General features: G+C 45.5%; 1 protein-coding gene across 1 annotated transcript in view; it reads right to left on the minus strand.

The window, feature by feature from the left end:
* Window positions 1-27,215, minus strand: part of KIAA2012 (KIAA2012 ortholog) — a 97,231-nt gene that overhangs the window by 64,141 nt on the left and 5,875 nt on the right. The window contains exons 3-9 of the mRNA XM_075001416.1: window positions 10,301-10,463; window positions 8,838-8,993; window positions 6,203-6,393; window positions 3,909-4,116; window positions 3,097-3,224; window positions 2,903-2,905; window positions 518-683 (exon numbers count right to left, since the gene is read on the minus strand). Of these exons, the coding sequence (XP_074857517.1) occupies window positions 518-683; window positions 2,903-2,905; window positions 3,097-3,224; window positions 3,909-4,116; window positions 6,203-6,393; window positions 8,838-8,993; window positions 10,301-10,463 (1,015 nt within the window). The remainder of the gene's footprint in view (window positions 1-517; window positions 684-2,902; window positions 2,906-3,096; window positions 3,225-3,908; window positions 4,117-6,202; window positions 6,394-8,837; window positions 8,994-10,300; window positions 10,464-27,215) is intronic.

Here is a 27,215-nt window from a genome sequence, read left to right on the forward strand (position 1 = left end):
GCAGTACACGTTAGGACCTGTAGTCTACGTGAGGCTCACCTCTGTGTTCAAGGTAAAGAAGGCTGTGATCTGCTCCATCAAAGGCAAATCAGGTGCAGCTTTTGGGCTCCTGGCCAAATCCTCCCTGTGCCTCAATATAATCACCTGTCTTTATTTCATTTCTAGTGTTCCTTGTCCTCAGCTGATATTGAAATACCAGTCACACTCCAGCCCACTTTTTTCATGCCAAAACTATCTGGCTTAGTGATGTTTGGGGATGTTTTATCTCATTTGCATCTGACCAATACTGGTAGAGTCTTTGCCCTGTGTTTACACTGTGTTGAGGATACAAACAATGGGGAATCCAAAATAACACTGACTCAGATATGTCCAGGAACACATGAGCTAACACTTGCAGTGCTGCGGTCCAGGAGGGGAGAGTTCCCTGTTTCTGCAGTCCCAACCTAACCTTTGTGTAACTTACAAATACTTTGAATTTAGATAGATCAGAAAATCGTTAATCTACAGCTCATGGTACCTCTTTGATCCTTTGCTTTGGTCTCGGACTGGGCTTGCAACTGAATAAGCAAGGGGAGGGTGAGAAGCTCCTTTGGGGAATCACTGGATCTGAATTGTTTCCTGAGGAGCACTTGGGCATGGGGTGATTTGTCTGAGACTGATGGGAATTTCAAAGTCGGTGGTGCCTGTTATGAAATATAAATTCAAAATGTCAGAAATCCCAAATAATTCCATTACTTTTTATTTATATTTTTAATTCCTCGCTTTATAGGCTTGCTAAAGCACAACCTACTAGCTCAACAAAGCCAGCCTGCTTTCATGCTTCCATTTTCTATCTCCGTATTTTTTATCTTTCTGGGCGTCTTCTGTGGAATAGAGTTGTTTTCTTCATTAACCCTTCCTAATTCTTCCAGGGTCCTGGTGAGCCACATCAAAGCCTTGGACTACGGTGGAAAAAGTGGCTGGATTGGGCCTGGGCTACCTAACCTAAAGGTCCTGAATTGTTGAAAATCTCGTTTTTCTCAAACATATATATACGTATACAGGACTGAAGTTAACAGGACTCTTCCTATTGACTACAGTAGAAGTTGTATCAGACTTTAACTGAGGACTGGTCTATATTGAGAAATTACATCATCATAGCCAGGTTAAAACCCACACCCCTCAGACAGCTAGATAAGCTAACAGAATTCCCTGTGGAGAGAGAGCGAGGTCAACAAAATAATGCCGTTGTTGACCTAGCTATCACCTTACTGCACTGAAACACTGCGGCAGTGCAGCTGCAGCACTGCCATGTTAAAAGTGTCACCACTGCTTCATTCTTATGACTATCCGATTACGGAAGTGGCTCAGGTGAGGCAGCTTTGTTTAGAGGTTTTTCAAAGTCAAGCAGAGTAATGTTGAAAAAAGCAACTGGGGCATCTGAAGGACCAGCAGACGTGAGTACCCAGGACCCTTCCTGCAGAGGGGTACGTGTGTATGTGCAGGGCCAGTCACAGACTTTGTCAGGCCCTGGGCAATGTGGGGGGAAGGGGAGACTTGGCTCTGGGCCCCAGAAGAGGTGTGGCCTCAGGTGGAAGGGGCAGGGCTAGGGGCTAGGCAGCCTTCAGTGCCACTTGGACTGTGGTGTGCTTCCTCTGTCCAGCTCTAGTGCTGCCTGGACTGCACTGACTGGGGCTCCAGTGGTGATTTAAAGGGTCTTGACTCCAGCCACTGCCAGTAACCGGGAACTGGGGCAACTGCCCCTTCCCCCTCGTCACTGGCGACCCTGCATGTGTATGCATGCCCTCATGTAGGAGCATTTAGGGTCTCCAGGCACTGTCCTATTTACTGAGGCTTTGTGGTGGGTGCCAGCATAAAGCCTTCCAGCTCCCATTTACTTCCTCCTTTTTACCTGTTGGACTCACACTTGGTCCATTGTGAATGTGACTACACTATAAATATAGTTGTATCATGAGGCCTGGTTACCATGTAGATGTCCCCGATGCAGTTACAACATCATTAAAATGTGTATTACACTGTTCCTGATCAAGTGGTAACAGGAACCCTAGCCGTATAAATCTGTTACAGTGTTGTAAGCATGTCAAGGAACAACCATGCTTGTTTTTGTAGCACCGATTTGGCCTACGGTATTTTTCTCTTGCATTCTCAGTGTCTGTTGTAGTAACATCTGCTACTTTTACAGGTCCAGTGCCCTTATTCCTGTGTTATAACATAGCCTCAGGGCTGACCTCATGAACATTCCTGTATTGAGCATCTCCAGCCTTCAGTTCAAAGGGGGCCGTAGCATGCACTTTGCATCATTATAGCTTCACTTTCATTATTTTGTATATATCGAAGTGGATAAAATTCTATTTTCACAGACACAGAGGGTAAATATTTAAAAATAAATAGAAACCTTTAAGTTTCAGGTCATAAACCAGCCTCTAACTATTGGTTTTCAAGAGGGAACTTCCCATAGGGCAGGCTGCACAATAACTATCCAGGCCTGGAGAGTTCCTCTAAAAGCACCTGATCCTGGCATTGGAGGAAATAGGATACTGGAAGAGAGGGGTGTGATGGAGTAGGGGGGGTGCATGTGTAAGTTAGGCTGGATGTGAGAGGCAAGCAGGGCAGCTCCCAGTGGCTAAGGATGACCCTGGGGCTAAAACTGGCAGGTAACACCTCTGCCCTGAACAAAGAGGAGGGAGGAGCCGAGCTGGGTTTGAATCGGGGGCGGCAGTTAGAGGCTAGGGGAAGAGAGAGCTGGAAGGCAGCCAGCCTGAGGAGGGGGAAAGCCACACCCCAGAGGGGCATCCGTCGGGGTCTTCTCCCCAGGACGGGTTGGAAGGACTGTCTCTGACTGCTGTACTGACGCTTCTGTGAGAAACTGGGCATCTGTTGCCTAATAAACCTCCTGTTGTACCTGCTGAGTGAGAGTCACTCCTGCCAGCGGATGGGGTGCAGTGCAGGGGGACCCCATCACAAGGGGCCACTGATCCAATCCAAAATGACAATTTGTATGTGCCCAAAATTACCCCCATTCATGTCACGAGCCCTGAGATGAGACATTTAATGCGTTATCCCAACAACTGTCATCTTTGTTACTAAAAATCTGACCTTCCGGTGTTCCCCCCTGACCACACTTTGCTCTGAGTCCATGGCAGACTGAATAGGAGGAAAAAAACCCGTTTCAATAAGACGTCCTTCTTCTTTGCCATCCTGGTTATTCAGATGTCTTTGTTTAACTGAGGGGAAGATGGAGACAAAAAAAGTGGGAAGGGATGAAATTTAAATATGTTCTAGTGGCCTCAGACAAGGGGCATTATTTACTCTTTCACTGAGTGTGTTGAGGAGGCGGGTGAAGGTAACAGTCCATGTGCCCATGGTAAGTAGGAGAAGGAAAGTTTCCTCAAACACAGGGGTGCCAACAGCTGCTGCAGGCCTGGGGCAAGCTAGGAGGGGGGCCTGCCTTTATGCCGTGGAAGGGGCGGGACCAAGGGCTGGAGGGGTGGGGCTTAAGGTGTTCGGCACTCAGCTCCATCTGGACTGTGGTGCTGAGCCCCTCCTTTCTCTTCCCTCACAGGCATGCACAGAAAGGGACCTGGAGTGCCAGCTGCCAGAGGTGCTCTGGGCCCCTTTGAAACACCAGGGTCCTCTTTGCCGCTTCCCCTCCCCAGGTCTGCGAGCCTGTTCAGACAACTCTAACTTGTGTCACTGCATCACTGCCCTCTTCCTAGTGAGCACGGCACCATGTGACCATAGTCATTAATTAAAATGTAACTTCAGAGATCCTTGTTGGGCCCAGTCCCAGAGGTGACTATTATAACAATGCCCATAAAATTTACTGGTTTACCTGCATTCTTCGGGAGTCCAGTACATTCATTCCAAACACAACTATGACAATAAAGTTAAGGAGGTGTATTTCTTACCCATGTAGGGCTTTTTTCTTCCAGGGAAATAGCCTCCATAGAAAGTTACATGGGATCTCCCACTAAAAAACTGAGAGGTGTCAATAACGGCATTTCCAACAGAGCTCTTGACAGTTTGGTTCAGCTTTTCATGGTGCTCTTGACTCTCTCTCTGGTGTGGCCTTTCCCTGGACCACTGGCCCCCCATTCCACTTTCCATATCTGTGTCCTAGGAGACAGAGGAATGATTGGCTTTACAGTAGAGCTGGACAGAAAATGGTTCTCTTTGGCTGGTAATGTCAATGAAAATGGAGGTGAAGGATTCATTTTTGTCAATTTTCCACAGAAAATTTAGGGGTTTTTTTTGTTTGTTTGTTTTTTCAGAAAACTGTGATATCTTCAGTTTTGATAAAGTGGATTTTTTCCATGGAATTTTAGTCAAAAACCAATTTTTGAACAGAAATTCTTTGACCAGCTATACACAAGCCCACAATTATGAATACTGTTTCAGCCTGACTTACAATGCTAAGTTTTTCTCTTAGTTGTCACAGGTTTCATTCTATGTGGGGTCTGAACAGCTTAAATACACAACCAGTTATTTTTTATTGCATTCATTGACCATGTCTACACCAGCACCCACTTTTTGAAAGGGGCCTGCTAATGAGACACTTTGGGATATGCTAATGAGGTGCTGCAATGAACATGCAGCACCTCATTAGCATAATGGCAGCCGCGGCACTTCAAAAGTGCCGCTTTCAATCACGCACGGCTCATCTAGATAGGGTCCTTTTCAAAAGGACCCCGCAGATGTCGAAATCCCCTTGTTCCTATTTGGGGGATTCCTAGACGTAGCCCTTATGTTTCATTTCATATAACCCAAGGGGCTATGTAAGGGGTCAGCAATCTTTCCAAGGCGGAGTGCCGAAATTTGACCTTTTGACTTATATTTATGGTCCAAGTGCCAGTGATACTTTTTAAAGTCACTAGTAGTTCTACTTACGACAGCTCCATTAATAAATAAATTAAGATGCAGAGCTTTACTGTTTAGGTGGTGGTTGGTAGCATTAGGTGGTCTTTTGAAATACACAGGTGACATGGCTTTGAGCAACCTTCCAGCTGCATTGGGAAGAAGGGGCAGGGCTGAGATCCTGCCTCTCATTCCATTGAAAATCAGCTCATGTGCCCCTCTTGGCACCTGTGCCAGGGATTGCTGACACTTGGGCTATGTTTTCTTGTAATTGAAATCAAGGGCAAAACTCCTGCTGATCTCAGTGGTGCCACACTGAGGCCCCAGAAAGTTGACAACTTTTAACCACATGGTTTGAATCGGGATGGCAATTTTCTAGCTCATTTTAGGGTCTCTTTTATATACTTTGCTTTATCTAATTCTTGACTTCCTCCCCTCCTTCTGCCCCTCTGCTCTCTGATTTGCTCACCTTGATAATAATTTTCTTGATTCGTCAAGTCTCATTACTATTTTTGGTTCTCTGTGCCTTAAATATTGAGTCTGTTCTGGTATGGCTATGGTCTGAAGAAGTGGGTCTGTTTCATGAAAGCTCATCACCTAATAAATTATTTTGTTAGTCTTTAAAGTGCTACTGGACTGCTTTTTTGTTTTGATAGTATACAGACTAGCACGGCTATCTATCTGTTACTATATTGAAATAGCAACGAAGGGTCCCGTGGCACCTTATAGACTAACAGAAAAGTTTAGAGCATGAGCTTTCGTGAGTTAACTCACTTCTTCAGATGCTGGACCAGCAGATGATGTCCAGCATCTGAAGAAGTGAGTTAACTCACGAAAGCTCATGCTCTAAACTTTTCTGTTAGTCTATAAGGTGCCACAGGACCCTTCGTTGCTGCTACAGATCCAGACTAACACGGCTACCCCTCTGATATATTGAAATAATTTTGAAATAGAGGATGGCTTATTTCAAATTTGGTAAATCTCATTCTATGAGGAATAGCGCCTATTCTGAAATAGGTATTTTAGAATGGGGCTGTGTAGACAGGGAATGGGGCTAGTTCAAAATAAGCTAGTCTGAAATAACTTATTCCAAAATGGTATTTTGGATTAAAGCCCATGGAAACAGGGCTTTCGGGGTCTCTCATCTGAAATAGGCTTTGTTGTGTGTGCACACACTATTTCAGAACATGTTTTGCTTACTTTGGGTCTTCCCTGTAGTGTGGATGTGTTATTCTGGAATAGTTTATTTTGGAATAATAACCCCAGAACAAGATATTCTGGACTAACTCTTTAGTGTAGACATACCCTATGAAAACAGAAATCCTCTTTAATAATGAAAAAATAGTACCCGTGGGACCTCTGTACACGATGCATACTGGCTCCACGTGGCCTCCTTTGCAGCTGGTGGTCTGAGTGCTAGACTCAGTTTTCTCACTGAAACCCGAACAGGTTCTCGAGCTCTCCTGCCGCCATGTGTTTCTACTCCATCTTCTTCCACCAGGCTTTCTCCATTCTCAGCTTCCACTGAGTAACTTTGGCCTGCAAGGCAGGAGCGTCAGGACAGGATCACAAAGTAATCTATTACATTTTACAGAGCTTCTACCTTATTGAGGGCCAAATTATGGCATTTGGCTGCTGGTCCCTGTTGGGGGTTGTGCCACCCCAGCAGGAGAGCTGGGCCAGGTTGTGCTGCAGGGATGTGCTTGTTTCCTGAATGGCCCGGTGATGTGTGTTGGACCATCCTTTAGGAATAGGCTGATCTGGAGGAAGGTAGAGCGAGGAACAGCCATTGTGAGTGATCCTTCTGCAGGGCGTGAAAAGGGGAGAAAGCTCCTTGTGTGCTCCACTGTGTGCCTGGTAACAGGTGACTCGCAATGTGATCAGAATTAATACTGTATTGTAGAAAGTGGGGTTGCGCTCTCCAAATAGCAGGTTGATGTTGCTGCCCCAGCAGAGTCTTCAACTAGCCAGCTGAGGTCAGACCCACTTGCCCCTCCTGAGTCTAGCTTGGGTGCCTAGCCCTGAGTCTCTGCTAGTGCAGCCATGTTCTGGTGGCTATTTTGGGTGTGGTAGCTCAAGCCCTTGTGGCAGACTGCAAGCAGCACATTTCAGAGCTGGGTGGAAGACAAATACACTGGGAGCTGGGTCAGTGCCTTTTTGTTCCCCACCTTAGCCATTGAGTGCAGCCAGCTGCCAAGGTAGGCAGCTGAGGCTTATTAAGAATCAGTCTGCAGCAGAGGCTAGTCAGACACCTGCTGCCAACTAATACCAGGAAGAGAGGCTGGAGGACTGAGGTTTTGGAAGAGACAAGCGGCTCAGCCAGGTATAGAGGGAAGTGGTGGGAGAAGTAGCTCAGAGAGAGGCTTCTGTGTTTGGCACAGAGGAAAAGCCCCATCAACTGTCTCCCATGTAGGGACCCTGGGCTGGAGCCCAGAGTATTGTGTGGGCCTTCCCCTGGAGAAACCCCCTAGTGGAAGGACAGGGGCGTCAAAACCTTCTGAAGGTGGCTTGCTCCTCCTCTTGGAACTTGCCTATGATGAGACTGGATCAGTAAGCAGAGACATTTGCCTCTGGAAACACCCAAGGCAGTGGAGTGATCACATGGAGTCTCTGAGCCACAAAGTAAAATTCCTCCAAGAACCACAGAGCCCCTAGAGGGCTGGCAAGGGACTTGTCACACCCCGTTAATGTGAATCTGTCTACCCTGGCTCCCAGCCACAGTCCAAACATGCCCATTGTGACCTCCAAATGAGATTATTGCAAAGGTATGAGTGACTGAGTCAAGGTCCATGCCACAGAGACATGGTCCCCGCATAGCTGCAGTTCCAGGGGTGTCTGAGAGAAGAGGTTTTTGGCCGTTGACACCACTTGGAAATGTCTGTGTGAGTTGCAGTGACAGAGGCAGCAGTGAATCGTTTAAATGAGGTAAATGGGAACTCAGAAGGCTGGTAATGGGATACAGAACTCATCACCTAGGTCACTAGTTTGAATCCCAACCAGTCCTTATATCTGAGAGCACTTGAGTCACCTACGTTAAGGACTTGGCAGTCCAAGTCTCAGTGGACAGGTATCCACACACCCAAACATAGTTGGCAAGTTTGTGGCAAAACTTGCTCTACTGCTGCTCAGGATGTTCCTGTGGATAAAGGCAGCACCCCTCTCCTGATGCAGCCAATGCAGTACTACATTCACTTCAAAAATCCATTTTTACAAAAAAAAAAAAAAAAAAAGATGTTTACGTGCATGGAACTGTCAGTCCTAACTCCAGAGTTGAGGGTGACCATTTTGCACAAACCAGGGAATGGCTGGGCCAGTTCATGCGCAGGCAGAGCACAGGGTTGCCCTGGAAATGTTCTGAGTACGTCCCATGACCTGCTGAGCCCCCCACTATCTGCAGATGGAGTTCAAGCACTGTAGTTCCTCTTGGGATCAGACCTACATGAGTTTTGGGGGCACTGTTTGGAGGTAATGCCTGACACTGGTGTCAGCAGCAGCACAGAAAACGTTGCGGCACTGTGATGGATGTAAAATGAAGAAAGTGGTAAGTAGAGAAATGCTGGGGTCTTGTGTTTGCGGAGTTTGTGGGGGTGTGGCACTTATGACACTGAGCGGAAACATAAGGAAATAATTGTTAGTGTACAATACTGTTTAACTGTAACAGAGGATTGTATATGTAGGTCCTTGTTCCTTATCCTTATCCGCGCTACTTACTCACTCTTTTTTTTATCTTACCTGCAGATCACACTCAAGAATTCAATACATTTTGGTTCTAATCCCAAGCATTCCCTTACTAATTATTGAAGTATGCCTTTTCTATGATTTTTTTCTTATTGAGCGCTATTTTAAGATAACTTAGAAACAATACATTCCTTCAAAGAAGACTTCATTAAGCATGTTGTCTGCCTAGAGGCGTAAACACAATCAAATATTAAATCTTACCCAGACTGGATTTTTTTCTATTAAAAATATACTTGCTACTGTACCTGGATGGATCTGTTGAGTTAACTCAGTCCAGAAAGATGGGAACACAGGCAAGAAGTGATATTTTTTCGGTACTGCTGACAGGTCCTGTTGTCCTATTCTGTAATGTGTTGTGGTTGGGGAATTCTGCTGAAGCAGTAAAGGGTCTCTGATATATCCTGGAAAATGTATATTGCAAAGCAAAGATAGAGAGATTGTTGCAGGAAGTGACTAGACCTGATTGAAAAATGGGGGAAGGAGAAATAGTAGACAATTTTGAAATAATTTTTCTTCTGTAACTGAGGAATTAAAAATAAATATGAAGCCTGAATAAACCTTTATGTGTATGTATGGCCAACACACCCAGGTCATCAACAGGAAGGACTGAACCTGAGAGGCTATACTCTACCAAGTGAGCTGAAAGCCAGTTGCCTCCCAGCTAAGGTTGTAGAGCAGAGACTTCACTCTTCCTAGTCAGTGGTCTCAGTGCCTGTGGGTTACATATGGAAGATGCTGAAGGTTAGAGAGTTCAGACCAAACCTCATGACTGCTGAGTGTGTTAACATTTGGATCCAGAGCCAAACTCTGGGGCTGTGTCACCAGCAAGTTTTTTTTTCAAAGAGCGGAGTCTTTTTCGAAAAAACCCATGGAGCGTCTACACACAAAATGAGCTCTTTCCATCTGAAATTGAGAGAATGTGGCCCTTTTTCAAGCGACCCCCTTCCTCTCCCAGATGAGGAAGAACACCTTTTTCTGAAAGGGTCTTTTGAAAAAAAGTGTGTGTATGTGCTCCGCAGGTCTTTCTTTCGAAAGAGCAGTCCTCACGGTGCCAGATTTTTCGATCCCTGGCTCATTCTTTCAAAAGAGCAGGGGCTGTGGATGCTCTCTGTCAAAAGAGTGGATCAATCTTTTGATGTTCTTTTTTGTGTGTGGAAGCGCTCTTTCGTAGGAAGTATTTTGGGAAGATCTCTTCTGGAAGAATGTCTTTCGAAGGATCACTGTAGTGTAGACACAGCCTGTGAGTGTCCTTTGCTACTAGTGGGGACTAAACCAAAAACCCCTCAAAAAAATTTGGGGGAAGTTAATGTATGACTCAAGATACAAATTTTGCAGCTTGGCTTGCCTCCGTTTTGACAGATTTGGAGACTGTTAGAGGGGAAGCGTGCCCATCAGTAAGTACAGAACATAGATCAGTCCCATGACACATCTCTCTTGTATTTAAATTGTGAGCATATCAGAGTCTAATATTTGTAGATTTTAATATAACAAGAGGGTCCAATGCAATTATTTTTAAATCAATGTGCCTTTCCATTGATTTACAAAGAACTCACTTGGAAATTAAGTCTGTTCCTTCTACTTATCATCAAGAAAGGGCTAGGTCTTTCAATTCCACTTGTAATACACACTGAATTTAATGTATTCAGTCCCCCAAATATTAGCTTAGCAATATTTGCACTAACCTTACTTAACATTAGGTTTAACTGACCTGCACACTGGAGCCTGTATACAATGCCAGGATCCCAGGTCTGAGAGAGTCTGAAGAGGTACCTCTTGGCTGAATAGCCCGGGCGAATCCGTCGGTCAGTCTGGTTGTCTGGCTTTTTCAGAAAGCGGAGGTGTGGCTGCCAAGCTGTCCCTCTCTGATCCTTCTGCAGAAAAAACAGTCATTGCAAGACTTCAACTGCTTTAAATTTTTTGTTTTTCCCTGCAGCTGATGAGTTGATGTTAACAGATTCTAATCAAGAACCGAGGAGACAGGGAGAAACCGAAATTGCACAAAGGCATAGTAGAACAGGGATCTGAGGCCATTAGATTATGAGGGGGGAAATCACATAATGCTGAATTTAAAGCAAGCAGGCTGGGAGTGGGAATCTAAAAACTGCCACAAAAAATCAACAAGGGAATAATTCAGATCTTTAGTTAAAATTAAATACCAGTGATGGTTAGCGATAATCTGTTAAGAAATTACATGTTTTACTGTGGAGATCGGGGCTTATTCGTACTTCTTTGATATTCATGGCTATGGTCCAATGATATTATCAACTGCAGGATCAGATGATGGATTTTTTTTTTAAATACCTGTCTACCTATGTGGAAAATGAGAGGGAATTGAATAAAAATTGATCTGGACCTTAACTGAAATTCTCAACCAAACCCAAACTCTGACAGAAACATGAAAAAGATTAGTTAGCTTTCTGATGCTTCCTAACTTTATCCAAACTTTCTGTGAGGGTGGGCCAGAAAACAAGAATTATATAATGCAACTTACTGGACTTTTGAAATCTGTTTCTGTTCCATATGGGAACAGGAATGGCAATCACCTGAAATGTGGGAGAACTAGCTAAGCGTTCTAATCGCTGAGCTCTAGAGTCAGTCTTTCTCTCTTTGTCTTTCCTGCTGATGGTGCTCCACTTTGGGAAAAAAATAATTAACTATTCATTGGGCCACTGGCAAGCTTACTCTATGCTGGTGTGGTTAAGACACATGCATGGTATGTGGGGCTATGTCTAGATTGCAGAGAACTGTCGGCAAAAGATTCACAAATTGCGCAACATATATGTGTGTCTTTTGCTGACAGTTCTGTTGGGAGAGGCTCTTCTGACACATGGCCTGTCCTCACAGGGCCAAATGTCAGAAAACATACCTTCTGCCAGGACATCCTTTCTTACCCATGGAACGAGGTGTACAGGGATGTCGACAGAACGCTCCTGACTGGCCGATCTCTTCCAAGAGATCTTCGGTCTGGATGCATGCTCTTTCAACAGAAGTTTTGTTGATTGACCAGCAGTCCAGACATATCCTGGGAGACCTAGGATCAAGTGCTCACGCCAATCACAAGTATTCACTCCAAATCAGGCAGAGGAGGGAACTTATGTCTGTGACATCCCTACTTGCTGCTGCATGGGCAACCCAGGTTTAATTCTTTCCTTCAGTTCTCTTTTGTTGGCTTGTGGACCTGGCTAGACTAGTCAGATGGGATATACTCCACTCTTGTAATGTTTGTAAATTTTATGCTGTGATGCTGGGTCTTGGCCTCCTTGTGTTATGGCTCAGCTGATGAGTTGATATTAAGAGATTCTAATCAATAACTGAAGGAAATAAAACCCGAAATGTAATGATGTTGCTTTCAAGCATTGTGATGTTTCATTATGATGATTTGACGCCACACTGTAATGTCCTGGAAATGATTTTGAGAATTCTTTGTAATTTGCGAGCATGACACTCAATACTGTGAATAGCAGACCAAGGCCCCACATAAACTCCAGGGGAGTATCACACATACAGCCTGATTAGGCAGAGAAGGAACTCTTCAGTCTGCTCTGTAGTAATGTTTCTGGCTAGTTAGGAGTAGCATTGAGACACTTCACAAAAGTCTGTCTTCTTTTTCTAGAAGGACATCCAGGCTGCACATCATAGCCAGCAGGAGTGCAAAGCAAAAGCATTGAAAATAGAGGAGAAATTCAGTGACACAGATGAGAGAGAAAAACTATTCTTTAACAGAGATGTAGTAATTTCGTAAACATTACGGAAGCTCTCCTGGCCCCATTGAATTCAATGGCAAAACTCCCAGGCCACGTCTACACAGCCTCTCACTTTTGGAAGGGACGTGAAAACACTGCGGATCAAAAATGCTAAGGAGGTGCTGATATGAATATTCAGTGGCTCATTTGCATAATGGCAGCCACTTGCTGCATCAGAAGTGCTGCTTGCGAAATGTAAAATAGCTGTGTAGCTGCGGTTCTTTCAGAAGGAAGCCCTGTTTTCGAAACCACCCTTCTTCTCCATGTGTTTTGGGAGGAAGGGTGCCTTCGAAAACAAGACTTCATTTCAGAGGAACCCCACCTACACAGCTATTTTACATTGTGAAAGCAGCACTTTTGATGCGGTGAATGGCTGTTATTATGCAAATGAGCCACTGAATATTCATATCAGTGCCTCATTAGCATTTTCAATTGGCCATATTTACACACCCCTTCTGAAAGGGAGAGGCTGTGTAGATGCAGCCCCATTGACTTCAGTAAAGCCGAGATTCCACTTTCATTTATATATTTTACACTACAATTATTTAATGGATTCATCATCTATCTGAAAGTGCACTAAATCATTGTTTTACAACCTTATTTTAAAGTTTTAGTGAATCTACCATTTGGCTGCCACTAAGGTGGGCATGTTAAAAATACCCAGATAAATGTCTTTCCTGGTAAGCCATCGGGGTGGGGGGCACAGTGCTTAGTTTTTATGAGAAAATCATTGTTTGTATTGGAAGAAAGAAAGGGTAAGTAAAATCATCAAGTAGATATAGGAAACTATAATTATCCACAAAGGGCAAACGCAATATTGAGCGGGTGAGAAAGAAATGACTGAAGGTGTCCACAACTACTGTGTAAGAGTGTAGGATTATAGAGTGATACTTGGAGGGATTAAAATACAACATGCTGCTGCTATTAACAGGTGTGGCAGTTGTAATGTAACTACCCCAACTATAGGATACAGGAATTTTCAGCTTTGTCTAAAGCATCACCATAGACTTGGAATATAGATAGGTAAGTAAATAGATGTATGCTGGAGAGATGGGGAACGACAAGTTTGTCTGTGAGTTCACAAGAACTTTGGGTCCTTTGACAATCCCAGATTGAAAGGAAACTGTCAGACCTGGAGCCTCAAAAAGAGAGAGACACAGCTATTCCCATTTAAAAGCTACATTTAAAGCTCCCACTAACTTCAGGGAGGCAGTAGGGCTCTAATTCAGAAAACTGACATCTAACAGTGCTATAGCAAAATTTGCCTGTTAGCCTCAGTTTGTAGTTGGCTTAGGTTCCACTGAGCTGAATTATTAGCATGTACAGAATGTTAATGAAAATTGCCACAGTGCTTCATAAAATAATAGCAGCAGACATGCTGAGACTTGTCTGTCTTCTTTCGTTTCACTGTATGTAATAACTTGCCTCTAGAGTCCCCATTTATACTGCGCTGATAGATTACTTGTGTAGGCATATTTGGCTTCCATAAATTTCTTCTAACAGGTTTTTTTGTCCCAATAGAGCCTGCTTTGCATTGAAGGATCACACAGCACCTCGCTTGCTCCTTTTAATAAAATATTTCAGTTTAAATTTTCAAATATCCTACAATTTTGGGTCTCTCAAATTGAGGGCCCTTAATGGCATGCTTAGGCTGCACCTACACTGGTATTCCTCTTTCAAAAGAGGCATGCAAATGACGGAAATTGAAAATGCAAATGAGGCACAGATTTACATATCTGACATCTCATTTGTTATTCTTTTGAAAGAGCTTCTTTTGAAAAAGAAAAACAGTGTAGACGCGGCTCTTTTGAAAGTAAACCCCATCTTTGAAAGGACCCTTCTTCCCTTTTTTTTATGGGAAGCAGGGTTCTTTCAAAGATGGGGTTTACTTTTGACAGAGCCATGTCTACACGGCTTTTCTTCTTTCAAAAGAAGAATATGTAAATGAGGCACCAGATATGTAAATCTGCACCTCATTTGCATTTTTCATTTCCCTCATTTGCATGCCTCTTTCTAGAGAGCTTAAATTCCAGCTAAAGTCAACTCCAGCTAAACTCAGGTCCTGCATTGGGCCTGTGGCAGCTGCACGAAGTGTTGAAAATTTGAGCTTAAACTTTGATGGAACACATAAGGGCCATGGCTACACTAGCCCTAAACTTTGAAGTTTACTAATTAAGCGCTGAGATACATATTCAGTGCCTCTTTAGCATGCCGGCAGCCGCAGCACTTTGAAATTGACATGGCTCACCACTGCCCAGCTTGTCCAGACGGGGCTTCTTTTCAAAGGGACCCCAGCAGCTTTGAAATCTCCTTATTCCTATCTGCTGTTAGGAATAAGGGGATTTTGAAGTTGCCAGGGTCCTTTCGAAAAGGAGCCCCGTCTGGATGAGCCGTGCGGTACAATTTTGAAGTGCTGCGGCTGCTGGCATGCTAATGAGGTGCTGAATATGTATTTCAGCGCTTCATTAGTAAACTTGGAAATGGCCATTTGCATGGCCATTTTGAAGTTTTGGGCTAGTGTAGACATAGCCAAGAAGTTTCCAATGACAGAGAGAAAAAAAACAGCCTAACTCTCCCCTTTGGAAACTGCTCCACAGCACAACTCTGCCTCCAGGCTAATTACATTGAATGCTAGAACCACATTTCTAGCATTTTGAGGAGCCCAGGATCTTCTAGCTAGTCAGAATATAACTCCTATAGATTCTGTCTTGCTGTATAAATGGTGGATTAACACACTGAGCATACAGCACATACCTAAAAGTCTGTACCTTAGAGGACATTGAAGTTGTGTGGTGACTCATAATGTCATAACAAAGAAAACAATAACGTACATGTTTATAGTGTCATTTGTACAGACGGAACACAAAGTGCTGTGACCAGAACGTAACAATATAAGAATGGCCATACTGGTTCAGACCACGGTTCTGTCTAGCCCAGTATCCTGTCTTTGACAGTGACCAATGCCAGGTGTCCCCGAAGGAGTGACTAGAACAGGTAATCATCAAGTGATCCATCTCTGTCATCCAATCCCAGCTTCTGACAAACAGAAGCTATGGAGGCTGTCCCTGCTTCTCCTGGCTAATAGCCATTGGTGGACTTATCCTTCATGAACTTATCTAGTCCTGGTTTGAATCATTATAGTCTTGGCCTTCATAAGTTTCTCTGGCAAAGATATCCACACATTAACTGTGCACTGTTTATTTTAAACCTCCGGCCTACTAATTTCACTTGATGACCCCCTAGTTATGAGACATAAATAACACTTCCTTATCTGCTTCCTTATCATGCTGTTGGCCAGGAGCTTCTTAGGTAAGCTTCTCCTGGCCAGAACCTGCTTCTCAACTCCCTCCCAGAGCCTGCACCCACCCCTATGCCCCTGCTCCAGGGCAGAATGCTCTCTTGCACCCATACCTGCTCCTGGACCCTACAACCTAGTACCCTGCCTCGGGTCACAACCCCCTCCTTCACCCAAACTCCTCGGACTCCACACCCTCTTCTGCACCCAAGTCCCCCACCCCAAGCTCCCTTCTGCAATCAATGTCCATCTCAGACCCAGCAGCTGCTCCATGGAAAAGTGTGGCCCTTGACCACTTACCAAAATCTTGGAGTGGCCCTCCATCAGACAGTATTTCCCACCCCTCCTCTGTCCCTTTCTTCATCATTTCCAACATTCTCCTGGCTTTTTTTGACTACCACTGCACACTGAATGGATGTTTTCAGAGAACTATCCACAGTGACTCCAAAATCGCTTTCTCGATTAGCAATAGTTAATTTAGACCCCTATTATTTTATGTGCATAATTGGGATTATGTTTGCCAATGTACGTTACTTTGCATTTATCAACATTGAATTTCATCGCAATTTTGTTGTCCAATCACCCAGTTTTGTGAGCTTCTTTGGAAGGTCTTTGCAGTCTAGTTGGGACTTAACTATCTTGAGTAGTTCTGCGTCATCAGCAAATTTTGCCTCTGTCTGGTCTACCCCTTTTTTTCCAGATTATTGATGAATAGGATTGGTCCCAATACAGACAACACCTCTCTCCATTGAGGAAACTGACCATTTATCCCTACCCTTTGATTCCTATGTTTTAACCAGTTACCAGTCCATGAGAGGATCTTCCCTATTAGCCTATGACAACTTATTCTGCTTAAGAGCTTTTGGTGTTCTGAAAGGGGCAGGGCCAAGGACAGCTGTCCCTCAGCACTGCCCAGAGCACCCCACACCGGTACCCAGGCAGCCCTCCTCACTGCCTGGATTGTGTCCCTGCCAACCGGGCCCTTACTGCTGCCTGGAGCATGCAGCACAGCACTCCAGCAGCAACTTAAAGGGCCGTGGGCTCTGGCTTCCCTCCACTGCTGCTACTGTGACAACAATGGCAGCTGGACCCCAGGTCCCTTTGATTCGCTGGCCCCTGGGGCAACTGCCCCCTTTGTCCCCTCCCCATTGGCAGGCCTATGTACTGAAAAGACTGAATCCCCTTTGTTCATATGCTTGTTAACTCCCCTCAAAGAATTCTAGGTGGAGTTATTTCACCCACCGCTGCATTGCTGCCACGCCACCTCTGAAAGAGGTGAAAGAGCTATAGCTGTGTAACAGCCCACTGCAACTCTATACAGCCCGTCTGAAAAGGGGATGGAGAAGACAATTGTCTAGTTGTAAGAACAGGGAGAATACAATTAGCCAGTATAGAATTTGGGTAGTAGACCAGGTCTAATATCCAACTCGTGAGAAACATGTCCTGGAGTCTCTAATGACCACAAGTGGCCAAGATCCCTATTTTATGTGCCAGAGGCAGGATTGTTTCTTTTCATGTCCAACAGGGGCCTGGGTTGTGTAGTAAGTACCTGAAGCACCTGGCTTTTCTAGGAGTTGTCCTATCTAAATACAGCTCAGGCCTGATTGCTTAGCTGAGGGACTCCCAAACTGTGGGCTTGGTACCACTGGGAGTCTGTGAGCTGGCTGGAAGTGGTATGCTAAAAACTTAAAGAATTAAATGATTGTTCCATCTCCCAGTGTCGTTCCTGCGTGCATCGTGGTGCATCAAAAAATGCACAAGGAGCAAAATTCCCCCTCCTGGCCACTGTGAGTGTAGTGATGAATCACTCTCACCACTGATGATCAGGTAGTGTGGTGTGTGCTGTAGCAGTACAGATAGCCACCATACCTTTGTCTGGCCTTCTGCTGAAGCCCAGCCTTGAGCTTGTGCCAACCCTCACAGCTTAAGGTACCGATGCAAACTCACACCACCAGCATGTCTCTTGTCTGAAAAGACAGACACAGCCAGAGAGCAGCTGCAAAACCTGTAGCCACACGAACTCCCTGGGATTATGTGGTAGGGTGACTGGTATCTGTTTTTTTACCAGAACGCTCAGTCGAAAAGGGACCCTGGCGGCTCTGGTCAGCACTGCTGACTGAGCCATTAAAAGGCCGGTTGGAGGACACCATGTGGAGCTAGGCAGACTCTTCCCTATCTGTCCTGGGGCACCATGCCACGCCCCAGAACTGGCCAGCAGGTACTGTTCTTAGGTCAGGGGCTCCACACGCTGTCCCACGGCCCTGAGCACTGGATCTGCACTTCCGCTGGGCGGTTCTCAGACAATGGGAGCTTGGCAGGAGGTGCTTGTAGGTGAGGCTCTGGAGCCTCCTGGCTCCTCACTGCCTAGGAATGGAACCTGCTCATGACTTCCATTGAGCAGCGCAGTTTCCCAGTGCAGGCAGATACCTTGGGTGGCTCCCAGTCAGGCTAAGCCCCAGGCCCAATCCCCTGCTCCACCCTTAAGCCCCTCCCAAATCTGGAGCCCTATCCTGCACCTCAAGCCTGTCAACCCCAGGAGTCCACACCCCTAGTTCAAAGCCTGCACCCCATCCCGCAGTCTTGAGCCCCTCCCCAAAGCTGCTTCTCAAACCTGCATCCCAAAACCCAGGGCCACAACAGAAGCTGCACCCAGAGTCTTCGCCACCCCTGCACTCCAACCCTCCAGTCTTTAAATCCCGACTTCACAATGGCCAGATTGGGATGATTTAGTTGGGGTTGGCCCTGCTTCGGGCAGGGGGCTGGGCTCGACGACCTCCTGGGGTCTCTTCCAGCCCTAGGATTCTATGACTCTGCCCCAGCCCAGCAGCTCCTCTCACAACCTGAACCCCTCATGTCCAGACCCACCCCATGGTCCTCATCCCCTCCTGCACCCAACCCACAGCCTACAGATCCCTCAGCCTGGAGCCCCTCCTGCACACCAAACCGCTCATCTCCAGAGCCCACACTCCCAGCTGGAGTCCTCACCGCCAGCCACACCCTGACTACCTGCCCTAGCTCAGAGCCTCCTCCTACCCCTGGAACCCAAAGCCCCATTGAGAGCCCTCGTCCCCTCCCTCTCCCGCAGCCCAGTGAAAGTGAGGGTGGGGGTGGCAAACCACTGAGGGAGTGGGAATGTAGCAAGTGGGGTTAGGGCCCAGGGAAGAGACAAGACCTTGGGGGAGAGGCGGAACTAGGGTGTTCATTTTTACACCAATAGAAAGTTGGCAACCCTACTACAGGCCGCTCCCCCACAGGAAGCTGCTGCAAAGCCAGTGTTCCCTGTACACTCCCTGGTCTGCAGAGGCTGCAGCCCAGTGCCTGCAGGGCTAGGAGCGCATGGAAATTCCTCCCATTCACCTCGTGGAAGCTGTGAGGTGAGGGGTCTCCACTAGCTCCAGCTGATAACAGTGGAGGGGAGTTGCTGGCCGTAAATTGAGCCGCTCCCGGCCAGGGAGCTCCTCTGCTGTTTGGCCAGCAGGCATCTGCGGGACCTGATCAGGAGGAATCAGAGTTACTACTGAAGAACAAGAGGCCTCTTGGAGCTGCCAGATAGCCTGGTAAAGGCCTCAGTTTTAGCCATGACTGCCCCAGTACTAGTCTGCCCTGCGAGCTCTCCTCCCTTTTACACACCCACCAGAATCCTGTCCTTTTTACACACGCATGTGCAGAAACCCATTCAGAGTCCCATCATCTTTTTAGATACATGGCTACCCCAGAGCACTCTTGCTCTTTTTCACACGTGCACACACCAGAGCCCCCTGACATCCGTAATCCTCTCTGATGATCAGGTATTGGTTTAGTCACGCACCAGCGGCATCACAGAAGATGCGGTCCATCGATCGACAGCTCTGTTCACACACATGCACATTTATATGTGTGTTCACCCACCTTAAGCCCCCCCGTTATGCCCTTTCTCGTTAATGTGTTTTTCATGCTCTCCAAGAGCTGCTCACAATGGTTTGTATTTTTCTTCCCTTTACATTTTGTAAATGGGCAGCTACATAAACTTTTGCTTTTCTTCAACACAATCCAGGTAAGAATTAGTAGCAATTTTTAACTTACATTGAACGAATTTAAAAATTCAGGGCATAGACTATAATTCAACTGTGCACACCAGTATCTGTGAACAGGTCCTTCATGACAGATTTGTTGCTTGTAGTTGGAGGAACAGGAAAGACAAAGAATAATAATGGCTACTTCTTTGTGTTTCCTTTTGCCTCATGGTGTAAAAATCAGAGAGGTTTAAAAAGAACATTATAATTAGTGCTGGTTGGGAATATCTTGGTGAAGTTTTTTTGTTGGAAAATACCAGTGCACCAAAATGAAAACTTTTTGTGGAATGGTGACAGTCGGGAGATTCCAGAATAACCAATAAGATGGTGCGTGAGGGCACTCACCTGGGGTGTGGGAGATCCATGTTTAAATCCCTTCTCTGCCCAATTCAGTTTGCATTGGAGTTTTCTATACATTCTGGGAGCTCTCAAGGTCCACTACTAACCTCCCACCTACCCACAAACACTGGTCCTAGACTCTACTTATTGTCCTTCAACAACACACCTACACTCTCCAGAAGGGTTGAGACAGACTAACATGAGGCGCCTCCTTCCTCAAAAGGACTGAATATGTGACTTGCATGCTGTCCTTATCTCCTGATGGTTTGGTGAAAGAAAGCTTTTACCCTGGTCTCCCATATTGTAGAGCAAACCTATTAATCAGGGCGAGCTCCATAATTCATAGCAGAAAAAAATGAAATTTGTCTCAAGGGTGGTTACAAAAATGAACATTTTTCATTATTACTCTGATGGCTCATAACACTGCTTCAGTAATAGAGCACTATTATGGCTGAGGATGGGTTAATCCCAGCCCCATTTCCTCTGACCTCCTGCAGCCACATGATTTGCAAGTGTCTGAAAATATCCCTGCTCAAGTCTAATTGTTTGCGGCAGTCAGCACATGATTTCATGTGTTTGGTCACAGCAGTATTCGTTTTCTCTTCTTTTAATCTTTGAATGTCATGCCTGGTTTCACTGATGTAGCTCATGATGACACAGTAGGGTAGTGATTTCACATAAGATGTTTTGCATTGACTCCAGAAGTGTAGATTCCTAGTGGGATGTCCAATATTTATTAATGGTATCCTAGGGTTTTTAAAGGGAAAGCTACATCACAGACCATTAGAATCAGTTTAATCTGTTCCAAAATGCCAGATGCATTAGGCAAGAGCTACCTTGATTGGACTGAGGTCTTCCTCATTAGTTCAGATCCTGGTTCAGAAGATTTATTGAAGGCTGTCTCTTTTAAAGAGCTCACTTTTGATCCCAAAAGGATATCTTCACTCTGATGTGATAGAACTGGGATAGGGCTACTCTTCTGACCTAAATGCTGCTACTGAAATTTCTTTATTATTTTTTTTAAAAAGTCCCATAATTAGGAGTGTGCCAAATGTTCATTCCTGAATATGCATGGGCTGAATTTTCTGGGACTTTTCCAAATATTTAATTGGGGGTCATCAGTATGCATTCTTATATCTAAAGCTAAATTTTCATATCATAGGCAAAGAAGTTGGATTAATATTTTAACTGTAAATTCCAGGCTGAGGGTCATTATTTGGGATTGTTTCCAGGCTTCTGAAAGTATTTTTTATAGAATTCTTGGTATCTGAGATAATTTTAATCAGACATATTGTGTAAATAGTTGTTCTGACTATTTACATTTTGCTAACTGCAGTAGAGCTAAAGTATTTGAAGTGTCTCCTAAAGTTTTACTTGCCTAAATTATTAAGTGTTTGGTTTAATTTGGCTTTTTAGGGAGTATGTGTGTGTTACATACAGTGAAAATGACTATTTAATAAATGCCTGTTAGATTATAAAAGCATGCAGTCTTTGGGGGAGAAGACTGTCTTTGTGTCATATGTTTGTAGAATGCCTTTACAGTTGGAATATGGTCTCTAAATGCTACTGCAATTCAGATAATTAGTAAAACAAGATTTGTCAAAAACTCTAGAGCCGTGGTTTTGACCCAGTGTGCCATGGCACACTGGTGTACTGTGGGAACTGTCCAAGTGTGGCGTGAAATTTTGTCAATTTCCCCACGCTGTGGCTCTCTGCAGAGCCATCGTAAGGGGAAATGCCGACTCTTCAGGACCCTGTTATAGAGGCCACTGAAGTGCTGCTTCCCGACCTGGACAAGCTGGCAGGGAGCCCATCCCTACTCCCTAATATGGCAAAGGGGAGGGAGTGAGGGTGGGAGCCTGTTGATGTGGAGAGGTGGTTTAAATGCCACATCCTGGCTCCAATGGCGTAGCGGGGAGGGGAGCCGCCTTTCAGTGGTTACTTGTTTCTTGACAGCCCTAACATGGCGTTGAGCGGATTTCGAAAATGTGTCTGTGCTCGCTGTCTAAGACGGTGTATTCTGTGGTGGATTTGAAACATTCATGGAGCTGATCCTTGTTTAACTTGCTGTGTGCACGACTACGCTGCAAACCTCTCTAGTAAGACTATGACCATAGTAAATAAGGAAATGTGATGTTTATGAGCTATTGATTCAGCTGAAAAAAGTGGGTGTACCGTGGAATTGTTTGTCTCATTGCAGAATACCGTGTTACTGAAAAGGTTGGGAACCACTGCTCTAGACATCCATGAGGTAATTATTAAAGCTTCTAAAATATTTATCACAAAATGTGGCTAATAATTTGGAGCTTTCACTCCTCTCTATTTGTACACTACACTTGCATTACTGTTGTAATGGCTTACACGTTTGTTGTACATGTACAGCAGGACTGGATGGTAGTCATGATAGTGGTAAATGTGATCTGGATCTTTCCACATGTAGATTGCTGATTCAAAGTTAGATGGTGACTGAAAGTGGTTACTAACCAATGGCTATTCTCAGTGGTGCATGTGAAATGTTTTGGTATTCTTAGTCTAGGTCCTAGTGCACAGAAGGTCATTTGCATACTTGTTGACAAACACAGCAGAGAGTTCAGCCTCCCAATAGGAGCGACATTAAACATTACTCTGGCCAGTGCTAGCCTGCAAGCCCCAGACTTGACTTTCTGGGGGATGTTAGAGGGACGGAGCAGGAGATCCTTTAAATGGCCAGGCTAAGAATCTCAGATTTAATTTTGCAACAGAAAGGGTCCTAGGTGTTCTAACCATGAAAATTTAAACTGATCTCATAGCTGCCAGGTTAGTGACAGTGGCCTTTCCTGTTTAGGACTCTCCCCACCGTAACTCCCATGCAGGACTCGCTTGGCTGCACAAAGCCAAGTGGCCATGGTTCCCTCTGAATGTTGGGAGAATTCCCGGGCTGGTGTTTGTTGGGATTATGGGTGCTTGGGCTGAGTGACCATCCGTCCTGTACTGGGAGGGAACTTATGTCTTAAAGGAGCTAATTGCCCCGTATTTGGCCCTCCACCATCTGACCTTTTTCCTCAGCAGCGTGCACAGGCGCAGCTGCTGGCTGGAGAGCACATGGAGAGCTTACATGCTCTCAGGCCACATGAAGAGGGGGCCCTCCAAAGATAGGGTGGGTTAGTGCTCCATTTCCCAGCTCCCTGCACCTTTGGGGAGATGGGGAGCACCAGTGGCTTCCCAGTTCCCCGAGGCTCAGGAGAGGACCATTGTCTGCCTCCTGGCTCCTCAGGGCTCTGGGAAGCACCGGTGGCTGTGGCCCCCTTCCCAGCTCCCCACACTTCGGTGGAGCTGGAAGGAGGCATCCCAGCCCTGAATTTCTCCCTGCTCCATGTTTAAGACAGGGAGATATGGTCACCCTATGCTTGCATTGCCACAAATTTTACTAGAACTTCTGTAAGTTCTCTCTGGCTTCTTCCTGAGCTGCAGGTGTGATTCTGGCTATGAACTGGATTGGATCCGTGGTTAAGACATTGGACTGAAACTTAGGATATCTGTTTTTAATGCTCAGCTGCACCCCTCACTGCCTATGTGACCCTGAGGAAGCCACTTGGTCTTTCTAGGCCATCTATTTCTTGTCTGTGTAAAATGACAATAAAACTTCCTTTCTCTCTGTCTTGTCTGTTTAGCTGGCCTGCTCTTTGGGGCAGAGCTGGTCTCACTTTGTTTTTGTACAATACCTGACAGAGGTTGTATCTGTACAATACCTGATTTTGGTTGGGGCTTGTAGGTGCTACCTAATGCAAACAATAACTACAAATGGGGACAGGACGCAGCTCCAGAAAAGGTAAAGAGAAGACCCCAGGCCCTCATGCGTGGCCCGTACATACTCATTTTAAAGTGAGTGTCTCGCGTTGTGAATGCACTTCTAAACATCAGGCCAAATTTTGTGGTAGCTTTTCTGAAGGCTGGATTCTGTGTAGTTATTACTAATGGTAGCTGGAATGTATGGAACTAGCTCCACAAGGTGCTGTCTCCTCTTCCTCCTCCAACTCACCAACCCTGACATTAGGGCAGCCTTCCAAAAATCTGTTCAACAAGCCTCCACCCACTCATTTCTCTTACTGCCTGCAAATGCACTTTTGCATCATCGTCTGTCTGCAGAAAGTGAGCTTGCTGGCACTTTATTAAGAGAATTGTGAAGTAGCAAGACACCGTGTACCAGATCCCTGGCCTTGCCCTGGCCCATTTGCACCCACCCAGTAATGCAAAGGGGCTGCAAAGCCAGTTTAATTGGCCTCCTGAGGAGTCTCCTGTCTTAGGGAAAGTCCTGATGGTATGGGGCCAGACTAGAGGCTCTTTCCCCAGGTCTGATGGGTATGGGCAGGGACAAGGGGCCATGGCAAGAATTCCCCTTCAATCCATCAGAGCTATTGGCCATGGGCAGCCAAGTGCAACTTCAAGCAGCCCTCCAATGTGCATTAAGTTATGTGGGATTTCAGCAGTCCTCCAGTTACCCCAGGACCAGGGAACCACAGAGGTAGCACAAAATGCTGAGCTACACAGATGCTGCTGTGGCACAGCTGAGGAGCTGATCCAGCATCTGTAAATTTGTCAACCATGTAATACTGTCATAGTTCATGTCTCATGCCTGGAGTGCTCCAACCACAGTGGCGACTGGTCTCTTAGTGAGATGAGGCCCTCACTGTCCTGCCTTGGGTGCCCATGGGCACAATCTAACCCCGTGTACAAAACTTTCAGTCTCTGAAACTGATCCTTATAACAGAATATATGAGAGTGACTTGCATAGCTCCTGTACAGGCTTGGCTCCTAAAACATTTAGTGAGCTCTGACTCAATGACGACGACGATGACGAAGTGACATTTGTGGATTTGGGTGGATGCTGGGTGAAGATCCCTGATGTTTGATACTCACCTGCAATTAACAGTCCATGTGTGAATTAAATTTGAGGACTTACTGTCTTACACAGGTGTCTGTCTTACATGTGTCTCTCTTTATATAGATCATTGTGTGTGTGTGAATATACACACACATATATATAACATAAGTGGTTATGAGGGATGTTGTAAAAAAACTGCTATAAATCTGGGATGAGCTCATTACCTCATGAGCAGTGGAGCCAAGATTGAGTTACACAACCCTTCCCAGACAAGTGGGAGTAACAACTATCATATATTTTGCTGTTAGATACTATGTCCATATCTTCCTAAAAATCTCTCTCCTGTTTTCCCCTTTGAAGTAGGATGCTACAAGCAGGGACCCTGACATGGCTGAAATTGCTACTGGTAACCACAACATAAACATCAACATCATACACAGGTGCCAGCTGGCTCTAGGCTTAGGAGGTGTTCAGCCCCCAGGTCTGCTCTAGGCCCTTCCCTAAAGCCCCCACCCCTGCCCTAAGCACACCCTGTCCCCACTCCTTCCTGTCTCTCCCAGAGCCTCCTGCACAGTGAAACAGCTGATGGCAGCAGGTTGTAGGTGGGAGGCGGAGGAGTTGATCAGCAGGGTAGTCACCTGGGGAGAGCTGGCTGCTGCTGGGTGCTAAGTACCCACAAATTTTTTCCGATGAGTGTTCCTGCACCTGTGTATTACTAAAGCACAGAAATAATTGTGTCATTGGGATGGGTGGAGCTTAGGAATGTTCACAAGTAGAGTATAAAATAGTGTCATGTAAGTCTGAGATTTATAACCTAGCTTGGGAAATACAGGGGTTTATGTGATGATGCTCATGTGGCATGAGAATGGCTGGCTGACAGAAAGCAACACTTTCTTTTTGACATCAAGGATGAAAAATGTCATGTTACCATGAACATTTTTTTCACTTTTATATAAATAGGGGAGAGTTAGAATCATAGAACCCTAGGGCTGGAAGAGACCTCAGGAGGTCATTGAGTCCAGCCCCCTGCCTAAAGCAGGACCAACCCTAACTAAATCATCCCGGCCAGGAGTTTGTCAAACTGGGACTTAAAACACCTTAAGGGATGGAGATTCCATCACCTCTCTAGGTAACACATTCCAGTGCTTCACCACCCTCTCAGCCTACAGCCACACTAGTGCAGCAGATTGACTTGCTCAGGATCAGTCTTCCGGGGTTTTGATTTGCACATGTGTGAAACAATGCATTCCAGGGTCAAAGTCGACCCCAGAACTCCTTGCGAGAGGCAAGGGTTGAGGAAGGTCAATGGGAGAAATGCTCCCGTTCACCCTCCTCAGAGTAGACAGACATTGAAGTCGACTGCCAATAAGTTAATTTTAGCTATGCAATTGACGAAGCTAAAATTGCATATTGACGGTTGACTTTGGTGTCTAGTGAAGACATAGCCCTAGTGAAATAGTTTTTCCTAATATCCAACCTAGACCTTCCCCACTGTTACCTGAGACCATTGTTTTGCCATCCATCACTACTGAGAACAGGCTGTTTCCATGTCCTTTAGTACCCCATCTTCAGGAAGTTGAAGTCTATCAAATCAGCCGTCATTCTTTTCTTTTGCAAACTAAGTAAGCCCAAATCCTTCTCCCTGTCTTTGTAGGTCACGTGCTCCAGCCCCCTCTAATGTTGGTTGCCCTCTGTAGACTGTCTCCAGTGCATTCACCTTTCTATACTGTGGCCCAGAACTGGACGCAAATACTCCAGATTTGGCCTCGCCAGTGCTGAATAAAGGGGAATAATAACTTCTCTAGATCTGCTGGAAATGCTCCTCCTAAAGCACTCCAAAATGCCGTTAGCCTTCTTGGTTACAAGGGCACACTGTTAACTCATATCCAACTTCTCATCTGCTGTAATCCCCAGGCCCTTTTCTTCTGCACTACTACTTAACCAGTCAGTCCCCAGCCTGTAACAATGCTTGGGATTCTTCTGTCCCAAGTGCAGGACTTTGCACTTGTGTTTGTTGACCTTGACCAAGGCTGTTTGGGACCAACTCAATGAGTGAAGCCTTGGCTCCATTGAAGTTCAGTGGCAAAACTCCCATTGACTTTAATGGAGCTAGGACTTCATTCCAAGTTGGCTGCAGAGAAAAGAAACTGGTACAAATAAAATTGCAACCCATATATAAATATACCAGGGAGCACTGAAAGGGAAGAGGAGAATAACAGAATGATGGAGGTGTCGCTTTAGTGTTTGAGTGAATATGGAAGCCTGCTTCATCCTATTGGAGCTTGTTTCCTTATGACAGGAAAGGGATCACTTGATTACCTATTTCTTAAGTC

Source organism: Carettochelys insculpta, chromosome 8, assembly GCF_033958435.1.
Source record: "Carettochelys insculpta isolate YL-2023 chromosome 8, ASM3395843v1, whole genome shotgun sequence".
Classification (NCBI taxonomy): domain Eukaryota; kingdom Metazoa; phylum Chordata; order Testudines; family Carettochelyidae; genus Carettochelys; species Carettochelys insculpta.